This window comes from Artibeus jamaicensis, unplaced genomic scaffold (assembly GCF_021234435.1).
Source record: "Artibeus jamaicensis isolate MK-2021 breed Jamaican fruit bat unplaced genomic scaffold, CSHL_Jam_final contig_519, whole genome shotgun sequence".
Lineage (NCBI taxonomy): Eukaryota > Metazoa > Chordata > Mammalia > Chiroptera > Phyllostomidae > Artibeus > Artibeus jamaicensis.
Window position 1 is genome coordinate 51,991,716 of NW_026521871.1, and position 20,531 is coordinate 52,012,246.

The window sequence follows — 20,531 nt, forward strand, 5'->3', positions numbered from 1 at the left end:
AGGAAGAAAGAGAGGGAGAGAAACAGCATTGTGTGGTTGCTTCTCATGCGGCCCCCACTGAAGACTGGCTCAAAACTCAGGCGTTTTCCTGAAAGGGGTTTTCCTTTCTTCCTGAAAGGTCGGCTGGAAGAAGACTGGAGCCCCTGCCCCTCTGTGTGTTCCCTGTGCCGGGAGCAGCTCTCCTGCCACAGCCCCTGGCCCCTAGAAACGCTCGCCTGCACCCAGCTGGCCTCCACCCCTCCTTGCTCGGGAGCACCTCTCGTTGCTGAGCCTATCCCTGTGTGCAGGGTACCAAAAGGACCCCTGACCCGCTTATCTCTAGCCGCAGCTTCCAAACCAGTGCCATTTTAAGGGATGTTGACCCAGTGGTCAAGTTCACTGGGGCTGGGGCTGCTGCAACAGGGTGGCAGGCTCTGGAGCTGGAACTGGGACCAGGTTTGGGAGCCTCATGCTTGGTGATGCCAGGATTCCTGCTGTGAAGCAACAGCTCTCCTCTGCCTTTCGGGGCTTTGCCCTCTCGGTGGCTGTGGGTTCCTCAGCCTGACAGCGGCCTTGCCCATCCTCCGCACCATGTGCAGAAAAGAAGCCCCCGCCCTCTGCCATAGCCCTTTCTCCCATGTCTGGCCTGCCCCATGGCTTCCTCTTCCTGTGCCTCTGCAGGCAGGCTGGGACAGTGGCTGGCTCAGAGTTTGACAGAGGGAAGGCAATTTAACACTGCAGTTATAAGAGAAAAGAAAGAAAACTGTGGCGGGGGCTCAGATCTAGCCCCCAGCCTGATAGGTAAATACAGCTGCCCTGGAGCGCAGTCATGCCCTTTCGCGTAAGCCTTGCCGCCTGCTCTTTGTCATGGCGACAGCCAGCCTGACAGCTGTGACAGAGGCCATGTGGCTCCCACCCCTGGCTCTGCGCAAAGAAAACACATCTTCCCCGATGATTTCGGGTGTTTTCCTATTGAGGTCTCGTTACCGTTTTTGTCTAGACTGCCAGCTTCATTAAGTGAAAGAAACTACTGTATCTTCCATTTTCCTTTGAGAAACCATCTTTTCCCCCCCACCTCATCAGTGACAGATACTCCTAGAGAAGCCTGTGGCATTCAGACAGGTTCTCCTAACAGGTGTCTTTCTGGTTGAGAGGCTGTTCATAGAAACCCAGTTCATTCTCCTGACCCAGTCGGGCCCAGAGATGGACTCAGGTTACTCAGATTCCCGAGATGCTGACATTTCACTCAGAATATGGTTCCCCTCATGTAGAGGGGCTTTTCAGGAAGAGATTGATGTCTGGTGCTAAGGGAACCCACCAGCTGGTGTCAGCACACCCTGGAAGCCAGTGACATCAGGAACTGCCAGCTGGCCAGGAAATCCAGTGGAAGGGGCTGTCCAGGGCCCTGGGGGTGAGGGGCCCTTCCTGTGCCCAGCAAGGCCCCTCCCAGCTTTTCACAACCATACAGACTCCTGGACTGCCTTTTGCCTCAGCTGCCTTTTGCTCACATTTGGTCTTCAGATGGTCTTACTCTTGGCAAAGTGTCTACTTTATTTTACTTTCACCCAAGACTTGACTAGCTCTCTCAGCTTTGCTCCCCCCACTTTCATATAGGAGGAATCCTCAGTTCTGGGGAGGTCCCTCAGGTCACCCCTGTGTGTCAGTCGCATTTATCAAACATGCTAACCTCATTTCATCGCCACTGAGTTGGCTTTTTCTTTGCACAACTTGGCATCGTTGCATAGGATAGACGTGAAATTGGCATTTGGATGTGCCTGACAGTGTCTCTCCGTCCTCCCTTCCCAATCTGCAGTGGGCGGAGTCATCCAGACGACCAGCAGCTCAAGAACGAACAAGAAGAACTTACTAAAGAAAGACTTGCTAAAGTATGATTTCTTTTATATAAGTAGTTTTTTATTGTCTGACAAGTGCTTTTATAGTAAGCATTTATGGTTATAGGTTTTAGAAACCATTTACTGTTGAAATTTCTGTCTTTTTCTTATTCCTACTGTTAAGTTTGGTATTCACCATCAGTACTTAGACATGGCTGAAAATTAAGAGAGAACTTGTCTTTGTACCTCTAGAAGGTAACGAGCCTGCTGCTCAGTGTGCCCACACAGCTGGCCACTTAGGAGCAAGGATCGTGTGCCTGCCTGAGACCCTAGGGGCGCAGTGTACGAGTCACTGTGTAAATAGGGCCCCTTGTGTGTATGTAGCTGGGAATGTGGAAAAGGATGTTGGATTAGCTTTGTTACCATGGACGGGTGTAGACTGGTTATTTTCTTTTTTTTTTTAGCAGTGTTAAGAACTTAAGCCATCTTTTTCTTTTTCTAATCCTACAGAACAAGTTAGTCGAAGAAATGCTGAAAATGAAAGCAGAGTAAGTGCATTGGTTTGTAATTCAAGTTCTTGTTGACCTTTATTCTCTAAGGGGAGAAATGCTCATTATCTCCACAAGGCAGGGAATTTTTTTCCTTCTGAAGTAAAATGTGAACGTAATAGATGTTTACAAAATTGTCTTCCTGAATGCCGCTCTCTAAAGGGGCTCCTCACGTGAGGTGGTTCCCACCGGCGATCACATAACACATTAAATGGCCCATCCTTGGAGCAGGCCCTCACCAGGCGGGCCGCTCAGAGCCGCTGTGTAAGGTGAGTGGCCACACGCACGCACTTAGGTGCAGGGCACCGTGTTGGCCCCAAGTGGGCTGAGTCTAAAAGTTCCTGTTCTACAGTGTCGTTACTTAAAAATGGTCTGAGGACTTTGCCAAAAGGAAAGTTTGGTTAAACCAGCAACAAGAAGCGGCCCTGCAGCCTGGCAACCGATTGCCCTATGCTGTTGGCTGGGCTGAAGACCAGCCCTCCTCCCAAACCTACTCTCCAGCCCCGGGAGAAGCTCTCTTGTCAGGTGTTTCTCTGGAGTTCCAAAAAGGGGCATTTCCTGTTGTAGCCTGGAAGAAGTGCAGACTGCCCTCCAGGAAAAAGAGACAGACTGCCTTAGGATGACCGAGGAGGTGGAACGCACCAGAGCTTTGGAGTCTAAGGCATTCCAAGAAAAGGAACAGCTGAGATCAAAGCTGGAAGAACTGTATGAAGAAAAGGAGAGAGCGTCTCAGGTGCGTTTGTGTGCGTATTGTTCCTGTACTCGGGGGCGTGGGTTAATAGAACCAATGAGAGTGAGGCGTGTCTGATCGGGAGTCCTGTGGTTCAGACTTGCTGCGGCAGATGCTGGGCTGTGGGGTCAGAAGCTGGGGCCTGGGCTCTGTCTCTCCCTGTGCTCTCAGAAGGCATGAACCGATGTTACATTTTCCAGTTAATTGGTTTTAGAGAGGGCGGGGAGTGGAGAGAGAACAATCGATTTGTTCCACATATTTTTGCGTTCTTTGGTTGCTTCTTATATGTGCTCTTGATACAGGAAACCTTTGTCTGCCCAACCCCCAAGCACCCAAGGAAAGAGCGATTCGGCAGTTTAGGAAAGCAAATAACAGGATCTTCTCAAGGACTAAGATAAGCCCCATAGCCAGAACTAACTTCCGAGTTTAGCTTCTGTATCTCGCTTTTGCCACGTAGGCAGGAAGGCTCTGCAGACTACATAAGTCCCAAGAACCCTACACACCGGGCTCAGAATTTGGAGATTGACTCCTCTGGGCCTGTGCACGTAATAAACGCTCGTGTTTCCGCCATCTCCTCTCAGTGTGAGTCTTTACTTTCCTGCAACACTCTGACCGGAGATCCAACCTGCAACCTTGGTGTATTGAGATGATGCTTTAACCAAGTGAGCTGCCTGGCCAGGGCAAATATCCGTTTTTTAGAGATAGTAAGAGCCCCTCATTTGCTCCTGCCCGGATTGATTTCCTGCAGGAGATGGAAATGTTAAGGAAGCAGGTGGAGTGTCTCGCTGAGGAAAACGGGAAGTTGGTGGGTCACCAAAACCCAAACCAGAAGATTCACTATGTCATGCGGCTGAAGAAGGAAAACGTCCGACTTGCTGAGGTGAACGCTGAACATGGTTCTGAGTAGAGTCGCTCTAGTTTTTAAATGACTAATTATGGAATCACTTAACTGCTTTCTTTAGGGAACTTCCTGAATTCAAAACAATTAGTTAGTGCTATTCTAAGGATAATTCGGTCAGTTTTCATATACATCAGATTTTTGTTTAATAAGTACTTTATAGATTTAAAAATTATAGTTTTAATTTGAAATATAAGTTTAATGAATGCCAAGAATAACTCTTCCTATAATATTGGGAGCCTTAATTATTTTCTTTTCCCTTTTTTAAAATTACCAGGAGACAGGAAAGTTGCGTGCTGAAAATATATTTTTGAAAGAAAATAAGAAAAAAGAGCTTCTGACGAACGTTCTGCACTCACCCACGTCCTGTGACAGTGAGCAACCTGCGGTGTAGGGTCGCAGCCCCACATCCAGGCTCCGAACCAACTGTGACTACTGGGGAGGCCGTGGGCCTCTTTAAAATAAAGCTTGTGGCCGAGGTGTGCAGTGGTGTTGGCCAGCTCGTTTTCCCGGGGCACCGACGTGGGCTCCTTTGAGTCTTGTGTCAGAAAGTGTATTCAGTGCTCCCAGAACTGGCAGCGAGGTTCACGGCTGATGGCACATGCGTATGAAAACAAGGTTGTGAATATAGATTATTTTTGTATTTCTACTTGAAGTATTTGCATGATTCTTTTTATGACTGTAAACATGGCCATTTTTCAAAATGTAATAAATCTTTTTCAAATAAAGAGTCCAAAAAGTGATTCACGTGGTTCATTTAACTGTGCAACGTGAACTCCGTGAGCACCTACCGTGAGCCAGGCGCTGGTCATCTGAACGACACACACAGGAACCTTGCCCTGGAGGGGCTTTTTTCTCTGTGTGGGCCGGGCGCGCCTCTCGACTGCACACGACACCCCACTGTGCGGACTCGCACGCTTTAGTCACTCCCCGTTTGATGGGCATGTATCCGTTTGCAGTTTGGGGCTGTGATGAGTAATCCTGCTGTAAGGGTTCAAGTGCAAGTCTCGGTGTGGACCCACCCTTCTTCCCTCTTGAGTAGAAACCCAGGAGTGTGACTGCTGGGTCCCCTGGTGGGCGTGTTTCACTTGTGAAGGCGTCGATGCTTCCCAGACGCTCTGTGTGGCTGCAGCACTTTACGTCCCCTGGGGGGTGTTCCCGCTGCTCCCCTCTGCACCGGCAGCACTCGTGATGCACGTGTTCATTCAGGGGCCCGTGACTGGCCTCGCGGGCGGGTGCTGGTGCACCGACCCGTTTCCCAGTGGCTGGGGAAACCGAACCCTGTACGCGTTAGGGGAATGCGACTCAGCGGTGAGAACGAGATAGGCTGATAAATGCTGCAGCGTGGGTGGGCCTAAAAATAGTGCTTCCTGAAAAGTCAGACTTCACAGGCCACCGGCCGTATGACTCCGTGTAAGGGAGGTGTCTGGAGCAGGGGTGGGAGGCGAGTGGGGATGACTGGGCCCCAAGGGAACCTTCTGATGTGGTGGAATGTTTTGGAACTGGCTTGTGGTGACAACTGCACAGCTCTTTAAAATTACTGAAAATTAAACTGCATTCAATATGGTATGTAAATCCCACCTCAATAAAGCTGAAGAAAAACGATTTTTAAGCCATTAATGCACCCTGACCAGTGCTGCTCAGTGGGTTGGCCATCAATTCCTGGGATCAATTCTCGGTCAGGGCACAAGCCGGGGTTGCAGGCCAGGTCCCCAGTTGGGAGTGTGCAAGAAGCAACCACCCGATCTATGTTTTTCTTGCACATTAATGTTCCTCTTTTTCTCCCTCCCTTTTCCTCTATCTAAAAATAAATAGAATCCTTTAAACAGCAGTGCCTAGTTGAACTCTCAAGGAATAAATAATCCTAAATCCCTAAGGGCCAGAAACAAAATGGAACTTGGAAGTCAGTGTCAGGTAGGAAGTGGACACTTTGCCTGCCCTGGAGGTGGGAGAAGGGTGTTTTAAAACAATTTATTCTCTCAGTTCTGGAGGCCCGAAGTCCAAAATCAAGGCGGTGCTAAAGCTAGTCTCTCAGGGCTCCGAGGGACAGTGCGTTCTGTGCCTCGTGGTGTGTGGCCTCGCCGGCAGCCCTTGGTGTTCCTTGGCTTGTACATTCCTCCTGCCCTGTGTCTCTGGTTCTGCTTAGAAGGACATTAGATTAGGGCCTGCCCTAATGACCTCATCTTAATTTGATTACATCTGTGGTGACCCCATTTCCAAATAAGGTCGCATTCACGAGTGCTGAGGACAGACACAATTCAACACATAACTTCACTCAGCAAGGTTGGGGAGAGACCCTCGGGCCAGCTCAGGAAGGAGAACTGGAGTTCTGGCTTTTGCAAAAAGCCAGAACCCAGGGAGGGCCGGGATCTTGGTCACCCTGGCAACTCTGCTGCTTAGCAACAGGGCCTGGACTAGAGTATGTGCTCATTTTTTAACTGACCAGAGCAAAAAAGAGACAGAAATGGACACAGCATGAAAGGAGAGAAAAGGCGAGGTTGGAGAGGGCAATGGAGAAGACATTCAGTCCCCATGTTCACAGGCCCTACCCATTCCTGCTGTCTTCCACCAGGGGCTTCACACAGTTAAATTCCCTCCTTTGCCCCTGAGGTGACTTCTAGCTCTTAAAAGGTGGGATGGTTTGATGGGTCTCTTGACGATGCACAAGTAGGCATCTTCTGCCCATCAGTCTTCTTGGAGGTTTGTTTTCATTGCTTTTTGGATAAATGTGGGATGAAGTGCCCTTCCTGTCCACACTGTCCCAGTTCCAGTTTGCATCACATTGCTATTGGTAAGTTTTTAAATTTTACTTTTTATAATCAGAGCGTTGGCGGTGGAAGTGGGGATTGCGAGGAAAGCATTCCACAGACCCATGCATGGGGGATGGGTGTGGTAGGACTTTCCAGGTGGAACTAGAAGGCTGCTGTCTCTGTGTCCCATCTCTGTCCCCACCGTGGAAAAAGTCGAAACCAAAGGCCTGTATCCAGAGTTTCTGTTTCATTTTAAAGCTTAGTCCTCTGGAGCCTGCAGGTGGCTGCCGCACAGTCTCCATCCCCAACCAGGTATCTTAGCGCTGTTCCAGCTGCGCTGCTGTGCCCAGGCTCTCACCCAGAGCCTGCATTTGGAGTCTGGGCAGCCTCATCCACACTGCTGCTAGGGCCACACGGTTATGGAGAGAGATGGCACACATGAATGGCACAAGCACAGGTTCCTGGTGTGTGTGTGTGGGGGGCATTGGCAGAGAGAGTGGGCTTCTTTGTTGAACTGAGTGATCTTATCTTGGGACAGACCAGGCACTTTTTCAGAAGAACCAGTCAGCTCCCCAACTTTCCAGGGCTTCTGATGGATCCACCCCCCACCACTTGATTCCTTTCCCAGGTCAGAGTGACAGGTCTTTATGGTCAAGCACCTCCCCCTGTGCCATTTTGACTTCTATTGTGAATGTGTTTACCTCCCCTTGCTCCCCCAGCAATCCCTGCTGGGGCGGCAAAGAGAGGGTTGTTAATCCTTGGCAAGGCAATGCTGTGATCCACTGGAGTGTGTGAGGCTGTAGCTTCCTGGTGAAGCAAACAGGCTCATGCTTCCTGGTTGATTATGCTCAACAACGTCAGATTCCCTTTGCTTTCTTCCTTTAATAGTAACTAACTAACTACCCACAGTGACAAACACATAGTCTGTTCAAACATTTGTAGTGAGGACATGAGCTGGTTGCAGTTCTGGGCACTGTAGCAGGAAAAGGAGAAAACACACGCAGCTTCTGTGCTGACAGCCCAGCCAGGGAGGCCGGTATGTTGCAAGGCCTCCAAGTGCGCTGAAGGCGACAGAGAGCCTTGCTGCTCCGACCTGCAGCTTCTGCAAACCTGTTAGAAACGTGGGAATCTCAACCCAGGTCCAGACCTGAATCAGAATTTGCATTGCATTTTAACAAGGTTCCTAGTAGGTGATAAGAGCTTTTGTCCAGGAGGCAGATGTCACTTCCCAGCTGAGTGGCCAACCATCACTCCCAGTGCTGGGCACTGGGGACCTAGAGAAGAAAGAAAGTTGTCCCTGCCCTCCAGGAGCTTGCAGGCCAGCAGGGAGGCCGACAGGAACTGGTGCCCAGGTAGCGGGTAGCACAGGCGGCTTTACAGAGGAGGAGGAGCAGAGACGCTAGTGGGGGCATTGTTCTAAGAAAGTTCGTTTTGTAGTCTTTAAAGCAAGAGTTGATCAGGTGCAACACCACTTGATTTCCTGTAACCTTCAGGTAACAAACATTAGAGAGAGGATCATCTTTGAGCTGGGCATTGAGATAGGGTATGTGTTGAAACGGCTGTAACCATAAGGGCTACACTGACTATCATGGAGATAGTAAGGCCAACCCCTCAACTGGATTCAGGGCTTAGAACCTGCTGAAGTCTTGCTGGATCCAACATGCTGACTACTTTCACCTCCCAGTAGCCCCTATCCTCTACAGGCTCCTTGTAATACATTAGCATTAGACACCCCATGCTACCGTGGCTGGAGGGGGAAGCCCATATAAAGACCAAATGGCCAACAGCCAACAGAGTTTTTCTGAGAAGTCTCCCCACACCCTGAAAATCCTGACTATTCCCCGTGTCTACTGCCCTTCCTCTGCATTAAATGAGCCTCAATGAAAGAAGTAAATCGCACCGTGGAAGGGCTGCTCTGTCTGTGGGGTAGCCACTGCCTGTCTCCCAGCTTCACTAATAAACTGTCTTTCACTTTAATCTCTATGCTGGCCCGAGTCAGAATTCTTCCCTCGGTGAAGCCAAGAACCCGCCGTGAGTCCTGGACCTCCAGAACACCTGCACCAGCACGGCTCCTTCCTCAACTGCAGAAGGAGGAGTTATCGGCGTTATCCATGCTTTCATTTGAGTCACAAAACCACCCTGTGAGAGAGGGTGGCAAGGAAGGACTTCCACAAAAACTTCCCAGATGGATAAAAAAAAAGATTGCTGAAGTATGTTCACTGTGAATCACGTTTTCAAAAAGTCCCATACCTATATGGGACATTTATAAAAACTTTTTATTTTTAAGAAGATTTCATTTATTTTTAGAGAGGGGAAAGGAGAATGGAAGAGAAACATCAATGTGTGGTTGCCTTTCACATGCCCCCCACTGGAGACCTGGCTGGCAACCCAGGCATGTGTCCTCACTGGAAATCAAACCAGCCACTCTTTAAGGTTCCCAGGCTGGCACTCAAGCCACTGAACCACACCAGCCAGGGCCCTATATGTAAATTTTTTAAATATGTGCTATATATAAAACTAAATATGCACAGAGAAAAAGTAACCTATAACCGTGATTTTCCTGGAGTGTGGAAATAGTCCATATAGTTTTTATTTTTTTCGTTTTGCATTTTTTCCCTTCATGCCATATTTTGCTGTGTGTAATGCACTCCCATGTATAATACATATCCATATTTTTTCCTCAAAAATTTGGGCAAAATAATGCACATCACACAGCAAAATGCATTTCAACAGCATTTTATTTTCAGACATATACTAAATACTTCTTAAACGAAAACCTTTTAAACATCTTTAAGTGCACGGGAAATTAATGTTAACTGTGATTATCTGAGTGGCGTGGTTACTGATGGATGACATCTTTTCTAAATATCCTGCAATGAGCGTGTATACACCTAGGCCTTTTGATTTGTCCGAAACCCTCGTCCGAGCCCGCCTTCTCGCTGAGTCTGGCGGTCTCTAGCGCCCTCTGCCGAAGCACCTCTCCATTTGGCACTTCTCAGCGTGGAAAGTGCAGGTGAACCCCGAGGGCGTCTCGTCAAAATGCAGATTTTGATTCGATGAGTGTGGGACGAGGCCTGGGATGCGGCATTTTTAACACCTGCCCAGGGGAAGCCGATGCCGGGCACACCAAGTGGCTAGGACTGAAACTGTGGGGCCCCAAATTCTACAACAGCAACCACCGAGCCAGACACCCGGCCCCGCCCCCACCGGCTCCGCCCCGCCTTTGGTAGCTCCGCCCACAGAAGGCCCTTTCAAGGCCCGCATTGGCCTTCCCGCTCACATGAGTGCTGCATCACGTGAGGCCGCCGTCCAATCGCAGCGCGCGCCTAGCCCTTTGGGTGGTGGCCAGACGGGCTCGAGGAGAGGTGGTGGTGGGCACCATGGCTGCGGGTGCAGTGGCCACCTACCCTGATACCCCAGCGGGGTTCCCTCTGCACCTCCAGGCGGGCGCGATGCGGCGCCGCTTTTGGGGCGTGTTCAACTGCTTGTGTGCTGGCGCGTTCGGGGCCCTGGCCGCCGCCTCCGCCAAGCTGGCCTTCAGCAGCGAGGTGGAGCCCGGGGCGCAGCCGCGGCGGGCGGGGCGGGCTGGTGGTCTGGGCTGCGGAGGGGCGCTGCGGAGTCGCAGTGCTCCGAGTGGGGCGGGGTTGGAGCCGTAGGGGTCCCGTCAGCCGCGCGGTTCTGTTCGGCCGCGTCCGCAGCGGGGCGCTGCAGCCATCTGGGGTGAGAGCATCCCTCGTAGGCTGTAGGAGAGGTCGAGGACCTAAAATCTGTCCTCTGATGGGGCTAGCTCGCTCTCAGGGAAGACGCGCACCTACTCTCTGCCTCTTATTTTAAGCCCCGTGTATTTGAACATTTCTCTCCACGTGACTCAAGGTGAGCAGCCTGTTGTCCATCTCTTTATTCCATAATTAACGGGTGTTTTGGCCTGTCTGCCCTGCTGCCAGAAAACTGGAGAGTTTGGGAAGCGTTCTGGATATTCCGTGATGTTGAGAGCCCATAAACTGCCTTCCTGCTCCTGTTGACCTGGACCATTTTGCCACGCCCATCCCGAGTCTGCAACCCAGGTTTAGACCCTGCCCTGCACTGGGGACGGGCTGATTCTGTACGTTTAAGCCTAGTTAGGGGCTAATCCAGGGGGCCCGAGGAACTGCCTGTCTGCAGGGGGGCTACTACCTCCAAACCACGCAGAGTCTCTGGGTCCTTTGTGTGGAAGGCTTCTGAATTCTGAAGATCCTCTCTCCTCTCAAGGCTGTTACCTTTAGAGAGAGAGAGTGCGCGCTAGAGCGACCCCTGGGGGGTGTGGCTCAGTGGATTGAGCTCTGGCCTGGGGACCTAGTCCAGGGCACATGCCTGGGTTGTGGAGGGGTCCCCATTTGGGGTATGTGAGAGGCAACACATTGATGTTTCCCTCTCTTTCACCCCGCCTTCCCCTCCAAAATACTTTAAAAAATAAAAAGAGAGAGATAGGAGACTCTGCACGTTCTCCAGGTGATGCCTGGGACCACCAGGTGTATAGTCTCAGGTGGTTTTCCCGGCTCAGGGCTCTGTCCTGGCTAAGAGTGTAGAGCCATCCAGCCTGGGTTTGAATCCTGGTGGCTCCCTGTGGCACTTCAGGCAAGTTACCTAGTGCCTCAGGTTCTCCGTCTGTGAAAAGAGGGTAAGGAATACAGGAGGCTACACTTAGAACACTCAGCACAGGGCCTGCCAGAGTGACAGCTCGGGGGTGCCTGGGGTGTGTGGCCTACACAGAACAGGGAGAGCCCAGCAGAGGCGCGCTCTGCCTGATCCAGGGGGGGATGGGGACTCTGCCCCCATGGACTCGTACCTCACATCCAACAAAAACTGCATGGCCCCTGGGGATTGAACTTCCTGTGCTGGCCACTGTGGGGCCTACGAAGACTGGTGTTCAGTAGAAAGCACTGGTTGCGGGTCAGCAGTGTACTGCCCCAGGTCACATGGCCAGGAAGGTGGCCAAGTAAGCATCATCTGAGTTTGTTTCAGCCATAAAAGGGACGCGCCGCCCACTGAGGGCTAAGTGAAGTCCTGGTAGGAAAGCTCTGAGGCTCTGCTGGACTGTAGTGGGGTCTCAGTGAGGGCCCAGATGCCAGTGACCGTGACCCTGGTGTGCTGTGAGGGGCCGGGCCTGGCCACAGTGATGCCTTCTCTTTTAGGTGCATGTGGGCTTCTGCGCCTTGGGCATCGCTCTGATGGCTGCCACCAACTCGCTGATGTGGACGTTCTTCAGCCGGGGCCTCAGTTTCTCCATGTCTTCAGCTGTTGCATCTGTCACAGTGACCTTTTCAAACATCCTCAGCTCAGTGAGTAATCAGAGGGTGCCATACCCCTGTCCCAAACATGCATTCTGGGTTGGGGGTCCTTGGGTGACCCCTGCTCCCCTGGATAGGAGAAGGGTCAGGGACCGAAGCAGAGGGTGGGCTGTGGCTTGACCCCTGGTGGCCCTTCCTCTGGTCTCAAACCGAGGAATTCTGAGTTAGATGAGCATGAAGTCCAACGGTGAGGCCACCCTGTGTACCGAGGCTCCAGGCCGCAGCCCTCCTTCTCTCCTGTGTACCACCCGGTGTCTCCTAGGGGCCTGCCCGCTCCAGTGTGAGATGTGGAGGGCCTAGGTCCCCTCCCCCAGTGGCCTGAGGGCAGCCAGGTGGGCTGAGCCCAGTCAGTCCTGCAGGAGGGGAGGGAGGACACAGTGGGCCAGCTCGGGTTGGTGGGTAGGTACCAGCTGCCGGCCTCTGCTGGTCTTGTGCACTTGGCTGGGGTCCGACGCCCTGAGGAAGGCGCTCTCCCCACTTCTGCAGGTGCGGCCACAATGAGTAGAGTGACTTGCTGAAGGTGACAGCAAGGTTTCCAGCCCAAGATTTGTGGCTCCAGGCCTTCCCTCCTGCCCTAGGAGGGCAGCCAGCCACTGGGGAGCAGGGCCGGTCCACTGGCCGTGTCTCCGGGCCTCACAGCCGTCTCTGTCCCGCAGGCCTGCCTGGGTTTCCTGCTGTACGGCGAGTGCCAGGAGGTCCTGTGGTGGGGAGGCGTGTTCCTCATCCTGTGCGGGCTCATCCTGATCCACAGGAGCCTGCCGCTGACCCAGGAGGCCCTTTCTCACAAGCAGCAGTAGCGTCGGTGGCTGCGTGGATCCGCTGGAGAGACAGTGGTGGTGGCTCAGGTGGGGGCTGGAGTGTGGGGCCCCCTCCCAGGTGGTCTGGGGTGCAGCCTTCCCACCGTCAAGCAAAGGGAGATGCTGCCTAGGGCAGCAGGCTCTGCCCAGTGGCCTTGGGGGTGGACAGCCCTGGCTTCTGAGGGGAACCTCGCACAGCAGGACGCTGCCTGGCGCGACTTGGTGCCTCTGCACGTGCTTCGGTGCTCGCCCTCCCGGGCCACCCAGGGGCCTCGGCAGATGCTGGGACCCTGGGCTGGTCTGCTGTGTGGACAGACTGGAACCATGCTGTCATCGCAGCGCTGTGGCCCGACAAAGGCCAGGCCCGTTTCACTGGAGTCAGTGACTGGCGGGGCTTTTCTGACAACTTTGTGCCGTTGTGATGGGCTTTCTGGGTCATGCTTCTGAGTTTTGGCAGGAGAAGTGAGACTTCTGCCCTTTTGTAAGTGAAAACCACCAGGTCCAGGATCCTAATTCTTTCCTACGTTTATTTTCCTTTTCTGTTTTTTGGAGTTGCAGTTCCTGGAGTGCAGTTGTCAGGCCCCCACCTGCTGGGCCTGCCAGGTGCACGGTCCCTTGTGATGTCGGCCAGGCAGGCGCTCCTCAAATCCAGGAGGGTCCGTGCCTGCTCTCGGTACTCACGGAGGGAAGCTGGACCTCGCTTTGGGGACCTGGTTTTATTTTCCTTCTTAGGAAAGGAAATTGGCGCAGAGGTGGCTCCACCCCACACTTCACCCATAGGCCCCTCTGTCCCTGGATGACCTTTCCCAGATCCTTGGGAGATTCGTGTCTCGTACCATGTGATTGTAGTCCTAGTTCAGAGTCAATGCTGCCCACGAACTGTCCCCATGCATGGCCCCAAGTGTGGTGCTCACCTGCTCCGGTTCCGCCGGGGCTCCCCTGGGTGTCCGAGAGCCTTCTCGGCCCACCCAAACCTGACTGCTGGCCCCAGGTCTTCAAACATTCCCTGTAGTTGGAAGGGACTTAGGCCAGGAGGCTGGAGGGGAGAGGGGTCACGTCCAGGCCCGTCCCTCCTCTCTGTGCACGTAGCGTCTTCATTTCCCTCCACTTCTCACTCACTGCATAGGGATAGGTGGGCTTTCTGGAACTTCCATGGCTCCTGCGGATTGGGATCTGGCCCCACCCCACCTCTCCCCAACTTCTCTTGCTGCCTTCTTAATACCCCCAGGATCAAGCCCCGGGCACCCCAGTGTTTAGAAGTCAGGGAGACGTGGAGGACTAGCTGGATGAGCAAGCAGACGGTGGAGGGGTGGGACAACCAGGCAAGTGTGCTGTCCTGGGAGCACCTGAAAAGGCTGCGGTCCTCCAGGCTAATGCTGAGGGTCATATAACGGGGAGATGGGGAAATGGCCACCGGTTCAGGACAGAGAAGACTGACGAGAGCAGCATTGAGGGGTGGGAGGAATAGTGGGCCAACATCCTTTCCTGATCAGAACATTCAACAACTAGGATTGGAAGGAAACTTTCTCAGTGTGACAAGCTCACAGCAAACACCCCACACAGCGGTGAAACGTGGAGAGCTGCCCCCCAGGGTCAGGAATGAATGGGACAGCGGCTTCCACCAGCACCCCACGTGTCACCGGCAGCTGTAGCCGGAGTTCTGGTGCTAGGACTTCCCAGGCCACGAGGAGAAGGGCAGGCCACTAGAAAGAAGAGGAAAGGTTCCCACGGTTCAAAGGTGATGTGATCTTCATGTAGAAAACTCTAGACTCCAGGAGGAGCCTGTCCCCTTTCTCAGAAGCCTCAGGCTGGCCCAGGGGAGGGAGACTCCACATTCGACAGCTGCCGCGGGCCTGGGAAGCCCTTCCTGCTCCACCCTCCAGACTTGCTCAGATGACTGAAATGCCCTTCATTAAACGCCACTGCTTCAAGAGCACTGGTCCCAGGGCTGCTTCTTCCAGCGAACAGGCTTCTTAGCATCTTGGGGGGGGGGGTTGTCAGGTGGGCTTTGGGGGAGCCATTAGATCCTCCAAACTTCCCAGGTCTGGGGACTCCCTCTCCAAGGGGTCAGGCTTCTTTATTCGGGGCCCTGTTGGGGATACCCATCCCCTCCTCCAAAGGCTGTAACCATCAAGGTTACACTTCCTGGCATGGGCCTGTGTGTGAGTTGAGTGAAAGTTTGTAATGTACATGACATTTGGGTGGTGGGCTGGGTGCTCTTGCCCCAGATGCTCAGCTCCCTGACACACAGTAGGTTCTCAATACGTGCTCACTGCTCGCAAGACAATTCTTCCTTCTGCTAAAAGGTCTAGTTAGTGACTGCCCACATGCAGCCGGTGCCGGTGTGTGACACTCGTCTCCCACACGGGAAGTAGGGGGACAGAGGCTTGAGGCGACCCTGAGGAAGGATGCCACCTGGGGCCTGGACTGGGATCTGCTGCCAAAGACGGGAGGCTCCAGCCACCGAGGTCACGCAAAGAGCCTTTTATTGAGAGGAAGGCGCAGGTGCCGGCCTCCCGCCCAGCAGGACAAAATGGTTTGGAGTAAGCTGCAGCGCTTTCCATTAGCGGCTAGGTGGAATGTTAGGCTGGCGACAGCCACCAGAGATGGCCACTGTGTCACTGGTGTGAGGAGGACATGAGGCCCACGGTCCAGCCCTCCCAGGAGGGGCTCTGCCACGGTTGAGGCCTGGCACAGGGATGGGCGCAGGTTCAGTGCCTGCCCACCAAGGGTCTGCACAGGGAATAGCTTTGGGGCCAAGATCCTGAGGAAGAGCAGTTTCAGGCATGTTGGGGACCCGGGGTTTATCCAGCACACCCCCTGGACCTGGCCTGGGCTCTGCAGAGGTCGGCAAATCCTCTGCTTAATCTGAGGTCTATCGCAGGCTCTTCAGGGACAGCACTGAGTCCCCCCCTGGTGTGGAGTCTGCTGCGCAATCCGCCCTGCTGACCCCCGGGGCTGCCTTCTGAGTCAGCACAGCCGCTGCCCCCACCTCGGAGAACGGCTCCCCCGACTTGAGAGCCGCTGCCCCCGCCCTGGCACCACGTCAACGGGCCCCAGGGCTGGCCAGGGCCGCCCTCGCAGGCGTTAGTAAGTGCCAGAGCCCCGCCACCACCCTCTCCTGGGACTTGGCAGGGCGCTCTGAGCAGCCGTCAGGACAGGGGGCCGGCCCCTTAGCGCTGAGCCCCGAGCCTGGGGGGTCAGCAGGGGCTGCAGGCCCCTGGTTCCCAGGGCATGCGCTCCCGTCTGGAGCGGGGGAGGGGAGCTGACACACTGCACTAGGTCGGGCAGTGCACTGAGAGAACGGGCCTCTGCGGGGAGGGAGGGCTGCGGGACCCACTCTTGTACTGGACCGGGGCCGAGCCCCTCTGCACAGGAGGTGCTTTCCCAGTGACTGGCAGCGTTCTCCATGCTCAGGCCTTCAGCCTTCGTGGGGTGACGGGGTCCCAGCCTCCTGATTGTGTGGGGGTGTGGGGGGGGGTTGGTCTGTCTTCCTGGCAGGCCTGGCCCCCTCCCGCCCACCCAGAGACAAGAGCGGCAAGATCTTGGGAGAAGTGAGGCGAAACACAGGCCAGATTTCTGTCAGTTGTGGCCCATGGGTGGTTCAACTTCCTTCAGGAGGGCGAGTAAAGGTTCCCGTGGGGCAGGCCGGAGACTCCCCAGGGGCCCTAAGTGGGCCCCTGCCACCCACCTGGGAAGGGACAAATTGTAGCCTCAAGGCAGGACCAGTGACGGCTCCAGGTCCAGGGGATGGGAGCCGAGTTTAGTGCTCCTGTCCTAACTGGGACCGTGGGCATTGTGTGGGTGTGGGGACCCGCTGGCCTTGGGTCAGCGGGCTTGCAGGGAGATGGGGCTTTGGGCTTGCCCCTGGCCTGGGCAGGCAGCAGGGGGCGCCCTCTGCACGGAGCGTCCGGAGAAAACCAAAGGCAAGTTCTTTCCTGCTCCAGGCCCCATCCGGAACCCCCTTCGCTGGGTGAGGCTGAGGGGCGCCTGGGGGCGGGGGGGAGAGCATCTCCCCGCAGTCCCGCCCCGACACTCTTCTCCCGTGAACTCAGAGACGGCCTCTTGTCCTCCAGTCACCTGGCCCCCCATGGGGAGAGGAAGGAGGGCTGCCCACGGCAGTGCCCAGGGAGTGGCCGTGGGGATCGGGGACTGCGTGGTTCCCAGGAGCCGGTGGACGGCGGCTCCTCCGCACGACAGCGTCACTCATCTGTCACCTCCGCCGAGTCCTCCGACTTCCTCTCCTGCAGCTGTGCCTCCGACGTTTCCTCCGACGCCGTGTGGTCCGACGCGGGCTCCGCCTGTCGCACCCAGCCCCCGTCGTTCAGCAGCTCTGGGTGGCACGGGCCAGAGAAGGGGTTGAACCAGTTCGGGGAGAAGGCCCCACCGAAGGTCTCTTGCACCGTCGCCCAGCTGCCCTGGTGCTCCCTGGGCTGGTGCTTTCGTTTGAGGCGCTCAATGCCCTGGGGAGACAAGGGGGTCAGGAGGGTCAGCAGCATGGGACAGGCTGTGCCCCTCCACGGCCCCCCAAACCTGGCACAGCAGAGCACTGACGCCCCTCAGAGGGCTGACGGGGTGCAGTGGGGAGCGGGGTGGAGGGTCCCAGCAAGCAGGGCTTTCACGAGACCCGGGCTGGCTGCCCCCCCAGGGGTGGGAGCCTCGCTAAGTGGGGCCAGCTGTGCCCAGGGGCCCGGCAGGTGAGGGGCCAAGGAACAGCACCTGAGGCCCCTGGGGCGTGAGCTGGGCCACCTGTCTTGAGACCACTGAAAAGGTGACCCCCCCCCCCAGCATTCTGGGCCACTCTCCCACGGCAGGCAGGGCACATGGCCAGCTTAGCATGGAGGTGACAGGGTGAAGGGGACAGATCGGGTACAAACAGCATGTGAGGAGAGGAGGCAGAGGCGTGTGGCTCCGGACAACATGCAGCAGGCGGCCAGAGGGCGCTCGGGGCCGACGCGGGGGGCGAAGGTCGGTGTGGGGCCTGCTCATGCGGTGGGCACCCTGCGGCCTGTCCCAGGCTGCCCACTCACCTGCCTCCGGGTGTCGGCTGCGCCACCTCAGCCACCGGGCCACAGAAAGAGAGTGTTGGGTAAAGGGAGAAGCCCCAGGTCAGAAAAAGCCCACGGCACCCTCCACAGGGGCTTTGACCCCCAGCAGGGAGGACCGGGACTCTGCCTTCTCCACCTCCTCTGGGAACCAAGGGGACGGACACGCTGCCGGTTCGGGCTCATTCACGCCTCCCACCGCGGAGCAATCGCCGAGTCCCTAGTTCTAGGTTTTTTCTCCTTTCCACACAAGACCCTACGTAACTGGTCTCATTCCTTCTGTTATGCAGAAAGAGAAACTGAGGCACACACAGATCCAGCCGCACCCTGGGCCGTTCTCCACCTCTTTCCAACACCGGCTTGGAGGTTTACATTTCTTGGCTTTTGAAAACATTGTGGCTTAAAGAATTTGATTTCAAAGTATCCCCTCATAAGATACTTATTAATTACAAAGGACAAAACAGTGACTTTCCGGTAGAGAAACTTTGCAGGTATCACCTCACCCAAGTCACAGCTAATGGCACCTGTGCAGGGAAAGGCACAGCCCACCAGCCCGGTTGCCGCCCAAACACCAACCCCGAGGAGACAGACGCAGTGAGGCGAGTTCTCAGAAATTGAGGCTCGTAGTCTTCAAGGGTTCAACTCCGATGAAAATGTTTTAGAACCGGGTAGAAGTGGTGGTTGTACAATGTTATGAAAGCAGTGAATGGCAGAGACGCACTTTAAAGTGGTTAACTATGTGGTGTGAATGTCACCTAAAAAAAAAAGTTCAGGAAGACGAGGAGCTCTGGCAGACCCTCGGGGACTAGAGGCGTGATGCGCGACACGTGCGCTTCCCAGGACCCAAAGGACATCCGTGGGACGGCCAGGAGACCTGAATAAAGCTCGCAGGTCGGCTACCAGTGTTGGATCCATGCGTTTCCAGGTCTCTCGGTTGGCTGGTTGGTTGTATAAAATGTTTCCATTGGAAACACTGACCGTGGGGCTGTGGGAGCTCCTCCTACTGTTTTCACCACTTGTGAAGTCTCAAGTTATTTCACAATAAAAGCTAAGAGAGTCAGACACAACTTTGTGCAGTGCAGTCCTGGACAGTGAGTAAGAGTAAGGAGCAAGCAAAATGTCTAACAGTGACGGCTACGTAACTTAGTGTATAAAGCCGGACACTACACGATTATGATGAGTGGGGTTAGTACATTTTTACATGACATCGGAAAATCCTGTCCTCGTGACAAGGGACACAGACCTCCTCGTGGAACCTGAGATTCCCTTTGGGGGAGGAGTTTCACATTTATTTATTTCTGCAAACTCCCCACACGTTCCAGGTTCCCACCAACACACAGGCGTCCCTTATATAATCAGAACAGATGCAGCTGTTTCAGTAAATGGGTCTCATTGGCAGTGTCGAAGGAGCCCCACCTGGGCCCAGAGTGGGGGTGCCACGTGGCTCCTGGCCTGGCCCCCGCTAGTCTGCCCTGCTGAGCAGAGGGCAGTGGCCCGCTGAGGCGACTTGCTTTGGGGACCCTGCATGACTCTCTTGGGTGACCATCCGCAGTGTGTTAGGAGGGGGGTTTAAACCACAATTGCAGGGTATTGGGACGTCAGCACGTGGCTGCCCAGGGAGCAGCAGAAACGGCAGGTGAGCTGTATCCACCCCGACCGGGCTCCCTCAAAGCCACGACCGTGGGTTCTCACAACCAGCCAGAGAGGAGGTGGGCTCAGTGTCGCACTTGGCAGATGGGCAGACAGAGGCTGAGAGGCCGTGACAGTGGCCAGCGCTCGCCCTGCTGCCCACGCATCAGAACTGGGACTTGCGCTGGGGTCTTCTCCGTCTGCCCGAGTCGTCTCCATCCTCCCGCACACTCTGGCTCTGCCGGTGCTGAAGGCAGAGCAAAGCTGGGAGGGAAGTGAGGCCAGAGGGCCCCCGGGGCTACTGGCGCCCACTCCCTCTGCACACTTCCGACCAGCACTCGTCCCGCCTCCTCCCCGAGCCCGAGGGAATGTTCCCCGGATGAAGTTCCTCCGTGGTTCAGTGTCAGCTCTGAGTCTGGAGAGAAGAAATTCCAACAAGTCTGCAGCGTACAAGGCCCCAGGTTCTGAACCCTCAGGTTCAGGAGGAGCCTGTGGGGTTAGTTTTTCCTGAAAAGACTCAATTTTGAGTTTTGTGTGGATTTAAGTGTCCTGAAAGCAAAGTTCTTTTTTTTAAATTGATTTGACAGAGACAGACATTGATTCGTTGTTCTACAGATTTATGCATTCGTTGGTTGATCCTTGTATGAGCCCTAACCGGGGACTGAACCCACAGCTGGGCATATCAGGACTACACTCTGACCAACTGAGCCACCCGGCTGAAGGCCAAGTTCTGAAGCTGGAGGTCTGCAGAGGGCACAGTCACACACACATCAGGCCAAAGCAACCCACAGCGGTGGGCTCCAGGTAAGGGCAGCAGCCCAAACCAGCACCTCTTGCAGGCAAGTGTGTGACGTGGGCCTTTTGGGCCTTGTTGGTCCGAGGGGTGCGCGAGCTGTGATCTGTAAACAAACCCAACAACGCCCCAAAATGAATGTATCGAGACCAAGGGCCCAAGGGAGGCAGAGACTTGGGTACGTGCTCTGTTGGGGCTCAGCT

At 54.8% G+C, this 20,531-nt stretch overlaps 3 protein-coding genes across 4 annotated transcripts in view; 2 read left to right on the forward strand and 1 right to left on the reverse strand.

Annotated features, from left to right (window-relative positions):
• Nucleotides 1-4,715, forward strand: part of KIF15 (kinesin family member 15) — a 46,166-nt gene extending 41,451 nt beyond the window's left edge. Inside the window, exons 31-35 of the mRNA XM_053669445.1 lie at nucleotides 1,793-1,865; nucleotides 2,322-2,359; nucleotides 2,927-3,092; nucleotides 3,838-3,969; nucleotides 4,265-4,715. Of these exons, the coding sequence (XP_053525420.1) occupies nucleotides 1,793-1,865; nucleotides 2,322-2,359; nucleotides 2,927-3,092; nucleotides 3,838-3,969; nucleotides 4,265-4,381 (526 nt within the window). The 3' untranslated portion in view covers nucleotides 4,382-4,715. The remainder of the gene's footprint in view (nucleotides 1-1,792; nucleotides 1,866-2,321; nucleotides 2,360-2,926; nucleotides 3,093-3,837; nucleotides 3,970-4,264) is intronic.
• A 5,360-nt stretch (nucleotides 4,716-10,075) lies between these two features.
• TMEM42 (transmembrane protein 42) lies at nucleotides 10,076-19,454 on the forward strand. Of its 2 annotated transcripts, XM_053669299.1 has the most exons (4): nucleotides 10,076-10,285; nucleotides 11,909-12,055; nucleotides 12,721-12,909; nucleotides 18,197-19,454. In XM_053669299.1, exons 1-3 carry the CDS (start codon nucleotides 10,118-10,120, stop codon nucleotides 12,859-12,861), a joined length of 456 nt encoding a protein of 151 aa, XP_053525274.1. In that variant the 5' UTR covers nucleotides 10,076-10,117; the 3' UTR covers nucleotides 12,862-12,909; nucleotides 18,197-19,454. The 2 variants fall into 2 exon arrangements, with proteins under 2 accessions (XP_053525274.1, XP_037004265.1); XM_037148370.2 differs by lacking the exon at nucleotides 18,197-19,454 and having other exon boundaries at nucleotides 12,721-14,795.
• Nucleotides 15,331-20,531, reverse strand: part of ZDHHC3 (zinc finger DHHC-type palmitoyltransferase 3) — a 40,363-nt gene continuing 35,162 nt past the window's right edge. Inside the window, exon 7 of the mRNA XM_037148275.2 lies at nucleotides 15,331-17,324. Coding sequence (XP_037004170.2) covers nucleotides 17,064-17,324 — 261 coding nt within the window. The 3' untranslated portion in view covers nucleotides 15,331-17,063. The remainder of the gene's footprint in view (nucleotides 17,325-20,531) is intronic.